The sequence below is a fragment of the Schistocerca nitens genome, chromosome 2, assembly GCF_023898315.1.
Source record: "Schistocerca nitens isolate TAMUIC-IGC-003100 chromosome 2, iqSchNite1.1, whole genome shotgun sequence".
NCBI classification, from domain to species: Eukaryota; Metazoa; Arthropoda; class Insecta; order Orthoptera; family Acrididae; genus Schistocerca; species Schistocerca nitens.
Window position 1 is genome coordinate 590,907,669 of NC_064615.1, and position 17,520 is coordinate 590,925,188.

Here is a 17,520-nt window from a genome sequence, read left to right on the forward strand (position 1 = left end):
GAAGCTTCTTTCCCCTGGACATAGATCCATGCATACACAATAGCCAGCAGGACAAGCACAAAGGTATTATCAGGAAATTATATGTGTTGTCATGATATAAGTATAAAAGTGTTGAAACAAAATTTCAATATTTATTTTCATTGCTTGCTATATTTATCTCTCTCTCATTTTGCATAGTTTTACCATAATTATTGCAGTTGCCAGTAGTTTCTTTACCTTCTAGTTTTTTCCCTATATGACAATAGAGTGAAATTATCAATTTCCATCCCATGTGCTCCATTTCCATCCCATGTGCTCCATTTGTGTTCCAGATTCCTTCTCTTCCCTTTGCTCTTCTTGTAGTCCAGTCACACATAGCTTCTCAACATTTTCTGTGTTTGTTTTCTGTCATTACAGCTACTGCTGTTATTTTTTTCCCATTTCAGATGTGATACCATTTTCTGTCCTGGCGTGCGAAACCCTAGTAGAGAACAACTACTGAGTAAAATAGAAGGCGTAGATGCTTTGTTTTGGTTTTCCAAAGTAAAAATTGACAAGGAACTTCTTGATAAAGCAGGTAATTACCAAAGTTAATTTTTATGTCCATTTTAAGTTTCTGCTGATGTTAAATGGCTAAATATGATAATATATCATTATCAGCCTGCTTCTACATGAAGCAAATACTTACATGAATGATAGTTCATATGACATTATTCTATACATTTGACATACTTTTTTGGTTTTAAATGGCTGAAAATAAATGTGGTGTTATGTACGCAAAAGCTATTTTCCTCTTTATGCAATTCAGATACTGTTTACTTATTTTATCATATGGACTTCGGTGGTTGGAGGCAAAAGTTAATTATTTAGGTAGTTATAGAGAGTATTACATGATGTAAACAGTTAGATACTGAAAGGCTAAATTTTTAACTTATTTTTAATATTTCATTTTTCTTGTTGTTGTTGTTGTGGTCTTCAGTCCTGAGACTGGTCTGATGCAGCTCTCCATGCTACTCTACCCTGTGCAAGCCTCTTCATCTCCCAGTACTTACTGCAACCCACATCCTTCTGAATCTGCTTAGTGTATTCATCTCTTGGTCTCCCTCTATGATTTTTACCCTCCACACTGCCCTCCAATGCTAAATTTGTGATCCCCTGATGCCTCAGAACATGTCCTACCAACCGATCCCTTCTTCTAGTCAAGTTGTGCCACAAACTCCTCTTCTCCCCAGTTCTATTCAATACCTCCTCATTAGTTATGTGATCTACCCTTCTAATCTTCAGCATTCTTCTGTAGCACCACATTTCAAAAGCTTCTATTCTCTTCTTGTCTAAACTATTTATCGTCCATGTTTCACTTCCATACATGGCTACACTCCATACAAATACTTTCAGAAACGACTTCCTGACATTTAAATCTATACTCGATGTTAACAAATTTCTCTTCTTCAGAAACGCTTTCCTTGCCATTGCCAGTCTACATTTTATATCCTCTCTACTTTGACCATCATCAGTTATTTTGCTCCCCAAATAGCAAAACTCCTTTACTACTTTAAGTGTCTCATTTCCTAATCTAATTCCCTCAGCATCGCCCGACTTAATTTGACTACATTCCATTACCCTCGTTTTGCTTTTGTTGATGTTCATCTTATATCCTCCCTTCAAGACACCATCCATTCCGTTCAACTGCTCTTCCAAGTCCTTTGCTGTCTCTGACAGAATTACAATGTCATTGGCGAACCTCAAAGTTTTTATTTCTTCTCCATGGATTTTAATACCTACTCCGAATTTTTCTTTTGTTTCCTTTACTGCTTGCTCAATATACAGATTGAATAGCATTGGAGAGAGGCTACAACCCTGTCTCACTCCCTTCCCAACCACTGCTTCCCTTTCGTGCCCCTCGACTCTTATAACTGCCATCTGGTTTCTGTACAAATTGTAAATAGCCTTTCACTCCCTGTACTTCACCCCTGCCACCTTCAGAATTTGAAAGAGAGTATTCCAGTCAACATTGTCAAAAGCTTTCTGTAAGTCTACAAATGCTAGAAACGTAGGTTTTCCTTTCCTTAATCTTCCTTCTAAGATAAGTCGTAAGGTCAGTATTGCTTCACGTGTTCCAACATTTCTACGGAATCCAAACTGATCTTCCTCGAGGTCGGCTTCTACCAGTTTTTCCATTCATCTGTAAAGAATTCGCATTAGTATTTTGCAGCTGTGACTTATTAAACTGATAGTTCGGTAATTTTCGCATCTGTCAACACCTGCTTTCTTTGGGATTGGAATTATTATATTCTTCTTGAAGTCTGTTTCTTAAGACAACAAAACTTAAAAAAATATAACTAACAGATTAACGTGAATTATTGGTCTCTCAGAGCATGTGTTCATAGAAAATACACCTAGAACATTGTTAATATTACCATTCAAATGAGCAGTCTTCAGTTTAATGGTATATTTGAAATTATTATACATTCTCTTCTTCTGTAGTGGTCAATCCAAGGATTGGTTTGCAACAGCTGCAATGGCAGCTTGTCTCCATTCTGTGCGTCTTTCAGCTTTTCTCTTCATTTCTTTATAGGTGTTACATCCCACATCTTTCACGATTTGATCCATGTACCTCAGTCGTGGTCTTCCTCTTGGTCTTTTTCCCTCGACATATCCCTCTATGATTGTGTTCAGGAGTCCTTTATGTCTTAATAGATGGCCTGTAAATTGCACTCTTCTTTTAACAATGAAACTCCAGAAGCTTCTCTTCTCACCTGCTCTTTCGAGAACACAACTGATATTATACATTAGTAAAGGCATATTAACTTAATGCTGTAATGCAGAACGACACATGTAACTTCTTGAATTTGTAGCTTAATTTTGCTACTTAGATGCATATTAGGAGGGTTATGATTCATATTACTGACAAGATGATTCCATTATAAACACTAATGCTCCAAAACATTATGACCACTTGCTTAATAATGTTTGCCCATCATGTGAGTGCAATACAGCAGAATTTCTGCATTGCATGTCTTCAAAAAGTCCTTGGTAGTCTAATATAACAGACCGAGATTTGCCAATTGACAAAATGATGTACACAACTGATATACATCAATGGTATACAAGTATTCCATTTCGTAAATATATGTGTGATTTTACCAAAAGTAATAATTGGACTTTGAAGGATAATAACTCAATTTTATTGAATGGCAAAACTGTTCGTTCATACTGGGGGGAAGAAAAAAATCTTCTTCAATTGACTGATCATCAGTATGAATTGGAACAGCGTATTTTGTGAAAAATGAGGAAGTGATCAGTACTAGAAATGAGATACAACTCAGTCCATAGGTAGCAAATAGGACAAATGTTTTGTAATTACTGTTAACTTTTCCATTTTTAATTTTAATAGCACACAGCTGTCTTTATACTTAAGAAACATCCTTCGGGTGGCATGATATCTTTATTTTATATAAAACTGCACTTTCATATGTTTGATAGCATAACATAAGCTGAGACCAGCTTAGAAATTTATACAATGTATTTATCTTAACCATAACAAAATGTGCAGCATTTGATCCACATTCTGTGAAAATTTAGTTATAAAAGTAATTGTGTAATTAAAATGTTAACTAGAATTATTCTCACTGAATTATTTTAGAAAAAATATTTTGTTAGTTTTCATACTGGGAATGTATTTTTACCAATATTATGTTTATGTCAAGAATGTCAATATATTTTGTAAAGCTAAACTCTGCAGCTGGAGTCTCACATAGTTGTAAATGTTGCTATAAGTCTATTTTCTTAATCATGGTAATAATAATATATAGAACTGTAATTGTTGTATAATACAATTCAATAGATAAAAAATATACTCACCAAGTGGTGGCAGGAGGAAACACTTTTAAAAGTTAAGGAAAGGTGCAAGTTTTCGGAGCCAGTAGCTTTTTCTTCTGGCAGAAGGGTTGAAGGGGAAAGAAGAGGGACGAAGGAAAAGGACTGATGAGCTTTAGAAAATGGAGAGAGTTTTGGAAAAGTCACCAAGAATCTCGGGTCAGAGGAGACTTACCAGATGGGATCAGAAGGAAAGATTATTGGGGACTCCACCAAGATGAGATTTGAAAACCTGAAGCCATAAAGGTGAAAGATAGGGTAATAAGTAAGACACAGATTAATGACAAAACATTGTGCAAGGGTTAGTAAGAACAGAAAGCTAAGTGAATTATATGTGGTAGAGGTGAGACAGGTCAAACAGTAAGAGTCATAGAAAACTAAAAGGAGGTTAAAAAAAGGAATAGTTACCAAGGAGAAATGATGTTACTGAAGAAACTAACATAAATTAAGGCCAGGCAAGTGACAAGAACTGAGGAAATGTTGTAAGACCATTTCCCACCTGCATAGTTCTGAGAAACTGGTGTTAGGGGGAGAATCCAGATGGCAGTGTCAAGAAATAGACACTAAGTTCATGACTGTAATGTTGTAGAGTATGTTCTGCAATGGGATATTGTGTGTTGTGAGTATGCACCTTCTGTCTATTCCCATTCATCCTAACTGAAAACTTGGTAGTAGTCATACCAATATAGAAGGGTGAATGGTGTCTATGTAATATCTGGTACATGATGTGTCCTTTCACATGTGGCTATCCTTTTGATAGTATACATTTCGCCAGTTACAGGGCTGGTTTAGGTGGTGGTATGAGGGTGCCTAGGGCAAGTCTTACTGTGGGGAATGGTCATAGGGATAGGAGCCATAGGATAGAGAAATGGGAGCAGAAGGAGCATAGGGCCTGAACAGGATATTGCGGAGATTGGGGGTTGAGAGTGGGGATGAAAAGCTACTCTAAATGTGGTGGGCAAAATGTGAGATAGAATGGACCTCATTTCAGGACATGGTTTTAGAAAAACATAGCCTTATCAAAGTAGCTGATTAATACATTTGATACCAGGACAGTACTGAGTTTCAAGACTTGTTTTGGAAGGATAAGCAGTACCAGAATTGGATATGATGGTCTGGGAAATCTGCCTTTGAACTGGGCTAGTTATGGGATACTTATGTCCAGTGAAGGCCAAGTTGAGAGTGGTGGTGTATTGCTGTAAAGAGTCTGTATTTGAACAAATACATTTGTAAATACATTATCCCAATTAAATTTCACATAGTATTATTCTCAATCCAATGTTGCTTTCCTTGATGATGAAAGTTAAAGGTTATGATTAAATATTTGTACCATTCACTGCTACCATGTTCAACTTAAGACTTGCAAATTTTGAAAAGCAGTATATAAAAAAGTGCAACATTATTTTGTTTTCATACTATCAACTGGTAGTAAATGAAAATGTTACAAGTTATAGCATCAGGGGCTCTATTATTGGAGGCAATTAAATTAACTTATTTTTAGTGATAACATACATATTGTAATATTAATTGTTAAAAATACCGTAATATGTATCGGATTGGCATGGTTTGAGTGAGTGATTCTCTTCTGGAAATGGATGAGGATGCAGTAGAAGAAAGCGGCTTGTGGATACATACACCCTTTGTTTATTATTTACATTCGTTCAGTCTTCTGTGCTATTAGCAGTGATTCCTGGCGAGTACAGCAGATATGTTGCTTTGTTGTTTCCCAGTGTGTTGACCTCTGTGCACTGGCCTTGCCAGTAGTAGCACACACTGAGTGCCACTGCTGCTGCCGCTGCTGTGTCATCAGATGTCTCGAGTAACCAGGCTACATGAGGTTCAGGCTAGACAGGCATCTGTTGTTGGCACAGAGAAGATGGCAGGGCCACCAACTTCTCTGAGCTCCATACCAGAAGTTGGACTGTTACAGCAGGATGCATCAGGCCCCAGTGGAGCAGGATGTGAAAGTCTTCAGTTTGTGCCCCAGAACAAGCTAAGGCAACTGCATTCTAGCAACATAGATCTGTGGAGGTGGCAAAGTACAAAGCTTCAAGTGCCTTGGTGGTCAGGCAGCAATCAGTAGGGGAGTTGACAAGCAAGGCAGGCCACCAGGAGTTGGTGTACATGTGCATCTCAATGTTTGTATGACATTTAATTAGCTACAGTGATCTGAATCTCACTTACAGATAACTTTTATATTTGGAGTACACTGCAATGTGTGAAATGATATAATTTACATCATATATGTAAGCAGGAGTGTTACAATGGGTTTAAGGAGGTATGTGGCATCAGATGTCTATGCATGGGTCACACTATTTCAGCAATTTAATGGTCGATGGTTTGTGGGAGCTGCTGCCCAACAGCTTCCCAGATGCATTCCTTTGGGTTCAGATCAGGCAAAATTGGTGGCCAAGACATCAATTTGAGTATGCTATCTTGTTCTCAAATCACTGTACCACATTTCTGCCATTGTGACATGCATAGTTATGCTGCTGGATGATGTCATCACTGTCATGGAATATCTCAGGCATGGAGGGATGCAGGTGGTGTGCAATAATGTTCACATAGTCCATTGCTGTCATGATGCCTTATAATACTATCACAGGTCCTGTGGATATCTAGGTGAATCTTTCCCACAGCATAATACTGTCCTCACTGGCCTGCATTGATGGTATGGTGCACGTTTTGAGCAATCCTTTTCCTGGTGTAACAAGAAACACAATTTGCCCATCCAGTTGACATGTTTCCATTGATTCACACTCCAAGTTTGATGATCCCATGTCCACAGAAACATAATTTATGATGTTTTTGGATCATCACAGAAACACTTAGAGGTTGTCTGCTGTTGAACCCCATATTTAACAATATGTGCTGAATAGTGTGCATCATAACACTTGTATCTATATTGACATAGTACTCTGTTGTCAGATCTGCCACAGATTGCTGCCTGTCCTGCTTCACACAGCAGGCAAGCCTCCAACGCACACATACTGTGATGAGCTATGGATGCCCAACACCTTGTCACCTATTCATGGTTTCAACATCTTTCAACCACTTTTGATAGATGCTGACAACAGTAGCAAGCAAGTAGTTGATCAGCTTCACCATTTATGAGATGCTTGTTCCCAGGCGCTGTGCCATAACATTCTGCCATTTGTTTTTGCAGACCATATCACCACTAGAATGATTCCCCATTTGTCTCTGCTCCACTTACATACTTCACCTACTGTGTCACAAGTCTGCAGCATGCCTAGACAGCATTCCGTCGTGCAGTAGGCAGTGCTCACAATACACTGGTGTTCAAAATTAAAGCAACAAACTGCTATTTCCCCATCCTGTGTCTAATTAGTAATATAATTGCATAAATTATCAACAGATGTCCATATGATTGTGTTCTGCTTGGAAGATGGCATTCTGGTCAATGAGCAACCATGCCAGTGATGATGTCAAGGCACCTATCAAATGGGGTGCCAGGTAGTCCCACATGCAGTCATTGTGTGCACAGTCACAGACAGTACAGCGTGGCACAGCGAAGACACCTACCAGACTCTGCAGTGGACAGCCATAGGAAGAATGGATGCAAGACAATCGCAAACTGATACGGCACGATGGCTTAATGTGAATTGTTCTGTTGTTTCTCAGATATGGCGACAGTTTTTAGAGACCAAAACTGTATCCCGAAGACCAGGGCAGGGCCAACATGTGTGACATCAGAAAGAGAGAACCATTGTTTGGCTGTAATGGCATGATTGTACCACCTTATTACACATGGCAGCATCATCCACTGGACAGGTCATATTGAGGCAAACATTGTAAGGAAGGCTTCGGTAGAGTGACTTTTATTGTCGGAGACCTGCTGTACATGTACCTCTGACGCATCTTCAAAGAAGGGAAAATCTAGAGTGAAGTTGTCAACATGCTACATGGACGGTTGAACAATATTGTTTTCACAGATGATTTGATCTGGAGAGTGATTCTCAACATATTCACATCTGGAGGGAATGTAGAACATGATTTTGGAATCAAAATTTTGTGGAAAGAGACCTTTTCCCAGATGATTTGATCTGGAGAGTGATTCTCAACATATTCACATCTAGAGGGAATGTAGAACATGATTTTGGGACCAAAATTTTGTGGAAAGAGACCTTGTCGAGAAGGATCCCTAATGGTGTAGGCATGGATTACGTTGACCACTTGAATGCACCATCATGAAATTGTATTGGTGAATCAGCAAGGTTTAACTGCTGTTAGGTATCGTGACGAGATCTTAGGGACCTCATGTGCAGTTGTTGCAAGGTGCTGTGGGCCTAAACATCATGCTGATGGATGATAATACTCGACCTCATAGAGCACGGGTAGTTGGTGTTTTCTTGGAAATGGAAGATATTGCATACATGGGGTGACCTGCTCACTCTCTCAATTTGAATTCCATAGAGCATGTCTGAGATGCACTAGAAAGACAGATAGCATCACGTCAGTATCCACCAACCTCTCTCCAAGAGTTGCGAGCAGCTTTGCAGGGAGAACGGGCATTATTGTCTCAACATGAGAGTGATGACATTGTTCATAACATTCCCTATCATTGTCAGACCTGTATTGCTGCCAGAGGTGGTCACACCCCATACTGATCACATTAACCAGTTGTCGGAATGTGTATGCAAATCCGTTAAGTCAGAAAAAATGAAGGACTTTTTCTCTACCATTGTGCACATACCATTTCTTACATTCTGTATTCTTTACTTTCTTCTACTTAACTATCACCTGTTTATACTGTTTTGTTGCAAGATAAATGCAAACTTGCAAAATTTCCATTTGTTGCTTTAATTTTTGACACCGATATATTTAGTCTCATGAGAGTGTGTCGGAACAAGTGCTGTAAATATCCTTTAGCTCTACAGAAGTCACCTAATCCATTTGTTTATTTACTCATTTTGCTAATGATTTAAAGAAAAATAATGAGTTTCTTTAGTTGAATGAAAGAGCCAATAACAGTACTTTTTGACAGAGAAACAGAAATGAAGATGATCTGGAACTATAAGAATGGACCATTGTTATGACTATTCTTGTAGATAATTTGGGATTTCTAAACAGTTAGAAAGAAAATTATGTCAGTTTGTACTCTGTAACAGTGGGCTGCTAGCATCATCAATACTAATGCCATGCAGTTTCTAATCTTTTGCAGTAAATAAATAGCATTTCAGGATAAGTTCAGTGAACATATACACCACACATCATTATAAATACCCTGTGCATGAAATCACTGAAATGCACTGAGTCTTAACCCTCTGTTTGTTCTGTTTTTTTTTTTTTTTTTTTTTCCTATTGTTTCTCTAGTTTTTTTAACTCGCTGAAAAGTTGTCACAAATTTTTTGTGCCTCAGGTCCTAATCTGAAAGTTGTGGCAACAATGTCTGCTGGGTATGATCACATAGATGTGAAGGAAGTGAAGTCTCGTGGAATTAAAATAGGAATTACCCCAAAGGTCTTAGATGCTGCTGTAGCTGATGTCGCAATGGCGCTTGCTTTGGCAGTGGCAAGAAGAATGCCTGAAGGACGTCAAAAAATTGAGAGGTCAGACTAAATATTATTAACTGTAAGTTTTCTAAAATATCAATTAATGTAGTTACTACAGTACTTCATGTTCCACATAGCCATAAGTTAACTAAATCACAGTGATGTAGAATGTATCAAGTAATTACAGTAAATGTGTACATTAAATTTTAACAATTTATTCCATACAGAAAATTTTTCCATTTTAAAGTTAAACAGGAATGACAGTGACATTTATCTTACATGCATAGAGCCATATAGGTACATATACACACACACACTCAGAAAATCCAGAATTTTGGTATCTGTTTAGAATGTGTTACACAATAATTCCCACACATTGTTATTTATCACACCTGTAAGAAATAGAAAAAGATTCTGTTTTAGATGTATTTTTATTTAATTAGATCATTAATACTGTATTTGATGTTGACAGGAAGAGCATCTGTTCTGTATGCTGGAATAAAGAACTCCATTTTGGATTAAAGTGAAACATTTTACTTCTCTGTGCAAATCATACTTATTTCTAATATAATGATTGTGATAGCATCTAAAACATATTCAGAGACCATCATCAGACAGGTTGAAGTAAAACTTGTCTGAAAATGCCACATTTTATCACTCACCATGCTTGCAACAGCTATCACATCCTCATCGCAGTGTTACAATTTTTGTGCTTTCTGGATAATGGAAGCCAACACAATGGCATACCTGCCACCTGTCTAGCCCCCAGCAGATGGCACTGGGTTTTCGGTTCAGACAGGTTCAGAGAAACTGCAGTGTTCCAGTGGTAAACCAATACTGTGGATGAACATGATGCACCTCTACAGCCTTGTGGACAAGACAGTGGTCATACCAAGCAGTACTCGCAAACTCAGTCGAACTCCAGCTTGTGATTTATTTTTTTACACCTATAATCATACAGCACCATATTTCATCCTGTCCTCATACCATTTCTGCTTGTGCTCATCTGCCTTCAGCCAAAACTGTAGACACAATGCAATTCAGAGATACAGGGTCATGCATGAAAAAGTGATCTTGAGCACTAGAAGGCTCATTGTCACCCACCAATTGTCATCTATTGTTTTCAAACTGTTGCTTGCATTAACTTATTTGTTGTTTCTTTATTATGTGATTAGTACATGTTTATCTATTTGTTGTTGTACCTCCTCATGTTGTGCAACAATTTGTGTGTAACTGGCGAGCAGTCTGTACTCCAGGCCAATTTTTTGTGCAACATCCTGTATAATTAATATTCAGATATAGTAAATCCATACGTATTATAAAAATGTGTGTATGTGAGTATGTTCCACATCTGCTCCTAAACCACTGGATTGATTTCAATGAAACTTGGTACACATATTACTTACTATCAGAAAAGAAATACACTCATGTTCAGAAAAACAGAACACCTTGAATGACTAATGATAGGATGTTCATATTCACAGCACATGTACACTAGAATGAATGATAACTAACCGACAACCTCAGCTACCGACAGGTGTTGTTGTTATACCTCGATGTGGACAGCTGAAAATGTGTGCCCCGAGAGGGACTCGAACCCGGGACCTCCTGCTTACATGGCAGACGCTCTATCCATCTGAGCCACCGAGGACACAGATGAATAGGGCGACTGCAGGGACTCATCCCTTGCACGCTTCCCGTGAGACTCACATTCCCAACTGTCCACAATTCTACATATGTATTGTACCTTATAGACATTTGCCCATCCACTCATGCATGCAAGGGATAAGTCCCTGCAGCTCCCATTGTTGCTATAAATTGAAGATATTGGATCAGTGTGACTTGAGCAGATGTACAGGATGCGCAAACTGTACCATCAAGTCATTGAGTTTGAAAGAGGCCACATTATTGTCATGAGAGAATGTGATGTATCCTGTGGGGAAACTGCTGCTCTTTGGGACAAAGTGTTTCAGCAGTGCAATTGGTGTATCCAGAAGGCAATAGAATATTCACAGAAGGCAATAGAATATGATGAGATGGGTCAGGTCACACCACTCAGACCACCACCCTGAGAAAATTGACACCTCATCCGAATGACAGTGCAGGACGGATTTGCACCCTCCTCAGCTCTGGTGCAACAGTGGAACCATCTAACACATTGTACACTATCAGGGTTGACTGTCCATCGCCATTTATTATTGCATGGGTTATATGCAGATTTTCCACTTCTCTGCCTACCTTTGATGAATGTGCAGAAACATGCTAGACGCAGTGGTGTATGGAATGACATCACTGTGGACAGGAATGGCATCAGACACTAACCAGGTTCTGTTTGCTTGAAAATGATGGCTGCATTTTGGTTCACAACAGGCAGGAGGAGCAGCATCACAGTAGCTGCATTCGCACAAGGTCTTATGGTGTGGGTGCTATTGGGTACAACAACAAATCACAATTGGTGTGTGTCCATGGCAGTGTGACAAGCATGACCTAAGTGAATGACATCCTGCTACCTGTAGCCATACCCTTTCTGCACATCAGTCCAAATGACATTTTTCAGCAAGACAACGCACAACTACATGTTACATGAACACATGCCTTCTTGGTGTCACAGTATGTCAGCCTTTTGCCCTGGCCCACCAGATCACCAGGCTTGCTGTCAATTGAAACTGGTGCAGGATAGGGTGAAACGATGTGTGCAGTGCTGTGACCCAGTGCAAACCACCACATATGAACTTAGGAACTAGGTGAATGCAGCATGGATGGCTGTATCACAGTACGCCATTTGTGCCTTGTATGCACTGATGCCATCACACATGGAACAATTTATCAGGGCTCATGGCAGACTCTGTGCCTACTAGGAAACAGGACTCGTGCTGAACCGAGGTGACTGAAATGCTAATCATTTCTGCAGAACATACTAATGTACATATCCTGTGAATATGAACGTCCTATCTCTAGCCATTCAAAATTTCTATTTTTTTCTGAACATGAGTGTACTATGCGGTTAAGAAGCAGCAATTTCCTATTGGGGTGAGGGTGATAATATGGAGAGAGAGAAGGGGGGAGGAAGAGACTGAGGGGGGTCAAGGGGGATATGGACACAAGTATGGGAGGAGGAGGAGATGGACAGAGAGAGGGGCAGGGAGAAATGGAAAGAGAAGAGGAGGAGTTGGGCAGAGGAGGGAAAGAGGAGGAGATGCACAGAGAAAGGGAGGAAGAAATGGACAGAGAGAAGGGGACAAGGAGAAATGGGGGGGGGGGAGGAGGAGGAGGTGAGGAGGAGAGAGATGCTGCAAGAGGAGGATTAATCTGAAAGGGGAAGAGGAGATGGACAGAGGGGGAAGGACCAGATGGACAGAGATAGTGGGGCAGAGCAGATGGACACATAGAGGTTAGCAGGAGATGGAGAGAAAGTGGGGGGTGGGGGTGGGGGGTGGGGAAGGAGATGGAGATGGACAGAGAGGTGGGCAGAGGAGATGGACAGAGGGGAGGAGGAAGAGATGGACTAATAGAATTGGAATAAATACATGTCTGGGCAATGCTGGGACTCAGCTGTTTACAGAGATATGTGTAAGTTGATATAAAAGAATAATGTTTGTTTTGAGATTTTTGCAAACTCATTACAATAATTTGAATTTATAGAAATTAATTTTATAACATGAAATAATTATTTGAAACATTGTAATTTTATATTGCAATTTAAAAAATGGATACAAATATTATTATCTGGTTTTGTATGTGACAGGATCACATGCATAATTATTATTTATACGAATGACACCTTAAAGGTGAAACTACAATGATTTAAGTGAAATTAATGCAAAAAAGGCAAGATAACTGATTGATACTGGGGCATTATGTAAAATGAAGAGACCAATTCTGGACAAAGTGGACTCCTGTACCTCAAAAACCAATAGATGATCTGATACCAAGCCAGTCCTGTGAGTGAATGTGTGTGGTCCTTTACAGCAATGTAAATATGATGATGGGCATACCATGCAGTACACACACACACACACACACACACACACACACACTGTTACTCTCTGTTGTAACACTGTGGTACCTATTCAAACAAAGTCTGTATTCGTTCTGCTCTCATCTCGCACTTCACTTGTCTACCCTTATGCAGCCTTATAATATCCTGATACATCCTGTTTCAGTGACCTGTCTGTTATTGAATGTTTTTGCATCCAGTGCCAACCTTACATAATGTAGAATATCTCTTTATTTACAGCATATTCACTACCACAGCTGGCAGGTAAACATTAAAACAGATTACGGATGCAATGAGGGAACAAGAATGGTCTTCTGATAAACTACTCACTTTGTCATTCGTTAGAGACACTATTTCAGTTTGAACAAATTTCATTGTCATGTATGGACCTAAGACACTGAAGATTGCAGTCATCGAGACCTGTGGAGGCAACAAACCTAAAATATTCCTTGAACAGCTGAATACCTTCCAACACATCAAAATTGATCAGTTTTAGACTGAATTTTGTACTATGGGCTCCATTTTATTGTTAGGCTCCTCAAATTACACTACATGCAGTTCTTATTATCAAACAACAGTAGCTATGTTTCAATACAACATAGAAGTTGTCAGTTAATTTCATAATATTCTTTAATCACCATTTCCAACTACACTGCTGCTCCTGTCTGCTACTTTTTTGAAAATATAGCATGTCCTACACACATTTTCACCGTGTATGCTGTTGTTTTTGCAAGATGAACACTTTTGCCTGTTTTTCATACATTTATTTTCCGAACTTAGACATTCCTGAACTACAGAGATGTTCTCTTGAGGTGTTTTTATACACATTTCTCCTGTTTTGTTACAGTGGAGAATAATCCCATTTTCAGGATCAAGTTCACACAGTTCTTTTGGCAATTTGCATACATATCAAAAAATGTAGCAGCTCATATAAAAACTGTTACAGAGTACAAAATAATCTGCTAACACCTCCCCCTCTCCCCTTTCCAGGAAATGAGTCACAACTTTCATCTGTCTTAATTTTGTTAAAATTTCATTTGTAATATTTTCTAATTAACAGGTATTCCTTAAAGTCTTTTTCATGACTGTGGAGAAAATGTGCAATACTTAGTTAATTATATTTTCAGAATTAAAATATGCTGTATGACAAAAGGCTATAATTACATTCATTTATTCATTCAGTGACATGTTGTGTTCCATAAAGCCTCTCTGGAGGCCAAACTGAGATGTTATTAAAAAGTTATTCTCAGAAAGATGATTCAGTGTCCTGTGATCATGATTGTGATTTTTATTGGTCCTGCAAGTTATTTTCTGTATAGCTATGCAAATTGTACACAGAACACATGCGTAATAATATAAAATACATAATGGTTTATATTTATATTTTATAATACATAATGTTACTCCATACGTAATAATTTACAACATTGGAGTCTAAAAAATACCCTTTTGTGTATTATATCTGACTGTAAATAAGTGGTATAATGCAACATTTGTGTCTATTGCTAGTTCACATTTAATGCTAGTTCACTTTCTCTTAACCTGCTACATACAAATTGTTGTTCATAGGGTGAACTTTAGCTCACTATCTCTTCATACAATGTCAGAATTTTTTCTGGAGTTGCAGGGGAAGTGTTCTACGGTTTGAGGCTTTGTAATTCTCTCTATAACACTTGTTTTAATTCCATGTTGCATGTATGACTCAAAGTCTGTAATAGACAGAGCACAAGAGGTCTTGATGTGCATACTGAGCTAGTCGTAAGCCAACTTCTCAAAAGTTTTTGAGAACATGGAAAGGTGGACTTGTAAGTAAAGGTCACTTGTGTATTTCCTTTTTTATAAACAGATGTTACTACAACATCATAAATCAGTCTTTTGTGATTGGAGTGGAAAGGGGGGGGGGGGGGGAACTACCAAGGCTGCACAAGATTTTAGTACTTTAGTTGAAATACCAGTGTAGCCATAGCCACAAGAGTTACTATTCTTCAGTGACATTATGATTTCTGTGATCTCACTGGTAGATGAATCTGGCAATGTGAATGCCTGATAGTAGAGTATGCAGTGCATGTCTAAGTAAATGTAAAAAATACACTAGTGTTCAAAAGTTAAGCATAATCATGAAAAGAGAAGAGAAAAGGTGAGCAATCACCATAAATACTTATCTATGAACCCTGTTGACTCTGTGTAGGAAAGAAGTACTCCACACTGTGAATAGTGGCATTAATGAAAGGCAACCACAAAAAATGCATGGACCACTGACATCTCAGTCTGGTTTGGCCATTTATAGTGCGCAGAGTGTAGCCCCTTGCTAAAGTTGATAGCGGAATGACATAAAGATACCATTTGGATTCTGTTGTGCAGGGTAAAATATTCCGCTGCCACGAAGCAGGTCAAATGCGGACTGAAATCTCAGTATCCTTGGATGAGCCACAGAAGGTCATTTCCAGGCATTAGCAATGGCCTTGAGACACGGGAGATATTCTTCGTAGGCCAGTATAAGGCCACCCATGAATAATGACTCCACAACAGGCCTGAGATCTGGCCGTAACTGCCCAATGAAATGGGAATACACCTGCAAGTCAGTTGACTGCAGAATTTGCAGCTGCCTCAGGAGATGCTGTCTATTGACAGACTGTGTATCAGACGCTTAGGATAGCAAGACTGTTTGCCAGACGTCCACATGGAGTTGCTCTTGTGGATGAATTTCTTGAAGGTGATGTAGTGTTTCGAGAATTTCCACATAAGTGTTAGAACCACTTGGCCTTCTACCGTATCAAAGACATGATATTTTAAATATAAGTGTGAGATAACCTATCTACTGCATGTCGCCTGTCTGTGTGTGCACGTCCGAAGTGTGTAGTGAGAAGACTGTAGATACGGCGGTCGAACAGCACCGACAAGTACTTGTCAGCTGCGCCAAGGAAGTTGTAATGGAAGAACACGGCAGCCCCAAGGAACTTCTGTGTTATTCTGTGCTGTTTTATAACTTTGACTATTGCAGTGACGAAAAAAACAGTTGAGTTGAAAAAAGATTTTTAGTAACTTTTAACACAGATGTGCTAGAGGCAAGACTTATTCACGATTTCCGTGGTTGTTGAATCAACTATGTGGTAAATGTATCTAAATTTGTGTCTAATGTGAGATGACATGGGCAGCTTACCAGAAGTCTAATGTTTATGTGATAAATGATAATTTTGTTCTTTATGGAAGTTGAAATACACCGACAGTGAACTAAAAGTATTCTTTGAGTACCTACTCATTTCACGAGTAGAGAGAGAGAGAGAGAGAGAGAGAGAGAGAGAGAGAGAGAGAAAGTGTCATATATATTCCTTTAACTTGCATCATTCTTTGGAGAAGAAGTTTTTGGAGACTGACATAGCCGGCTATCCAGAGAAGAAGATTGGCTGTGCATACCGAGTAAGTCTACCTGTGTAAAAGAAGTGAGAAGGTTGCAATCCAACTTCACACATTCTTGCCGTCAAAAACATTAGAGTGAAGATATCCGTCACATGAACTGGCCATTGTGGTCCCCTGATCTTATTTCTATACACATGCCTGGGATGCAGTATGGAAGTGAATTGCATCCTGTCAGCCTCCATTAGGACTGTTCCAGACCTCCACACTGCTCTGGCTGAGGAAGGGATCAAATGCCAAGAGAGTGCTTTAATCAGCTCATAAAGAGCGTACTACATTGCTGTGCAGTCTGTATGGCTGTTAGGGGTAGCCGTATCCCCTATTAACAGGTTCTTTTGTTGTGGAAGAGATTTCCCAGTTGTGTTATTTTCTTACAAATGTGTATCTTAACTATCAGAACATTATGTTTCAGGTACCTGTGTGTGGCAAATACCTTGTGGTCAAGCTCTAGCTTGTTCAGTAATCCTCCCAATATCCTCTGAGATATTTAGTGAGTCATGGAACGTGTATTGGAAAGACAGATTAGACACCATAGGACTGGGAGTGTTCATTCCTGTTGACAAAAAGTTATTATTTTGCATATAACATGTATAGGTGAAACCATGTTAATTGTTGGCTGTTTTTACCAGCCACCTGATTCTGCTGTGGCAGTTCTAGAGGCATTTAAAGAAAGTCTATGGTCAGTTGTGCATAAATACCCAGATCATGCAATACTAGTTGGAGGCAACCTTAACCTATAGT

The 17,520-nt window shown here is 39.0% G+C and overlaps 1 protein-coding gene across 2 annotated transcripts in view; it reads left to right on the top strand.

Moving 5' to 3' along the window:
* Positions 1–17,520, top strand: part of LOC126236650 (glyoxylate reductase/hydroxypyruvate reductase-like) — an 82,000-nt gene that overhangs the window by 40,241 nt on the left and 24,239 nt on the right. For both annotated transcript variants that reach the window (XM_049946111.1, XM_049946112.1), the window contains exons 2-3: positions 426–556; positions 9,236–9,425. In XM_049946111.1, the coding sequence (XP_049802068.1) occupies positions 426–556; positions 9,236–9,425 (321 nt within the window). The remainder of the gene's footprint in view (positions 1–425; positions 557–9,235; positions 9,426–17,520) is intronic.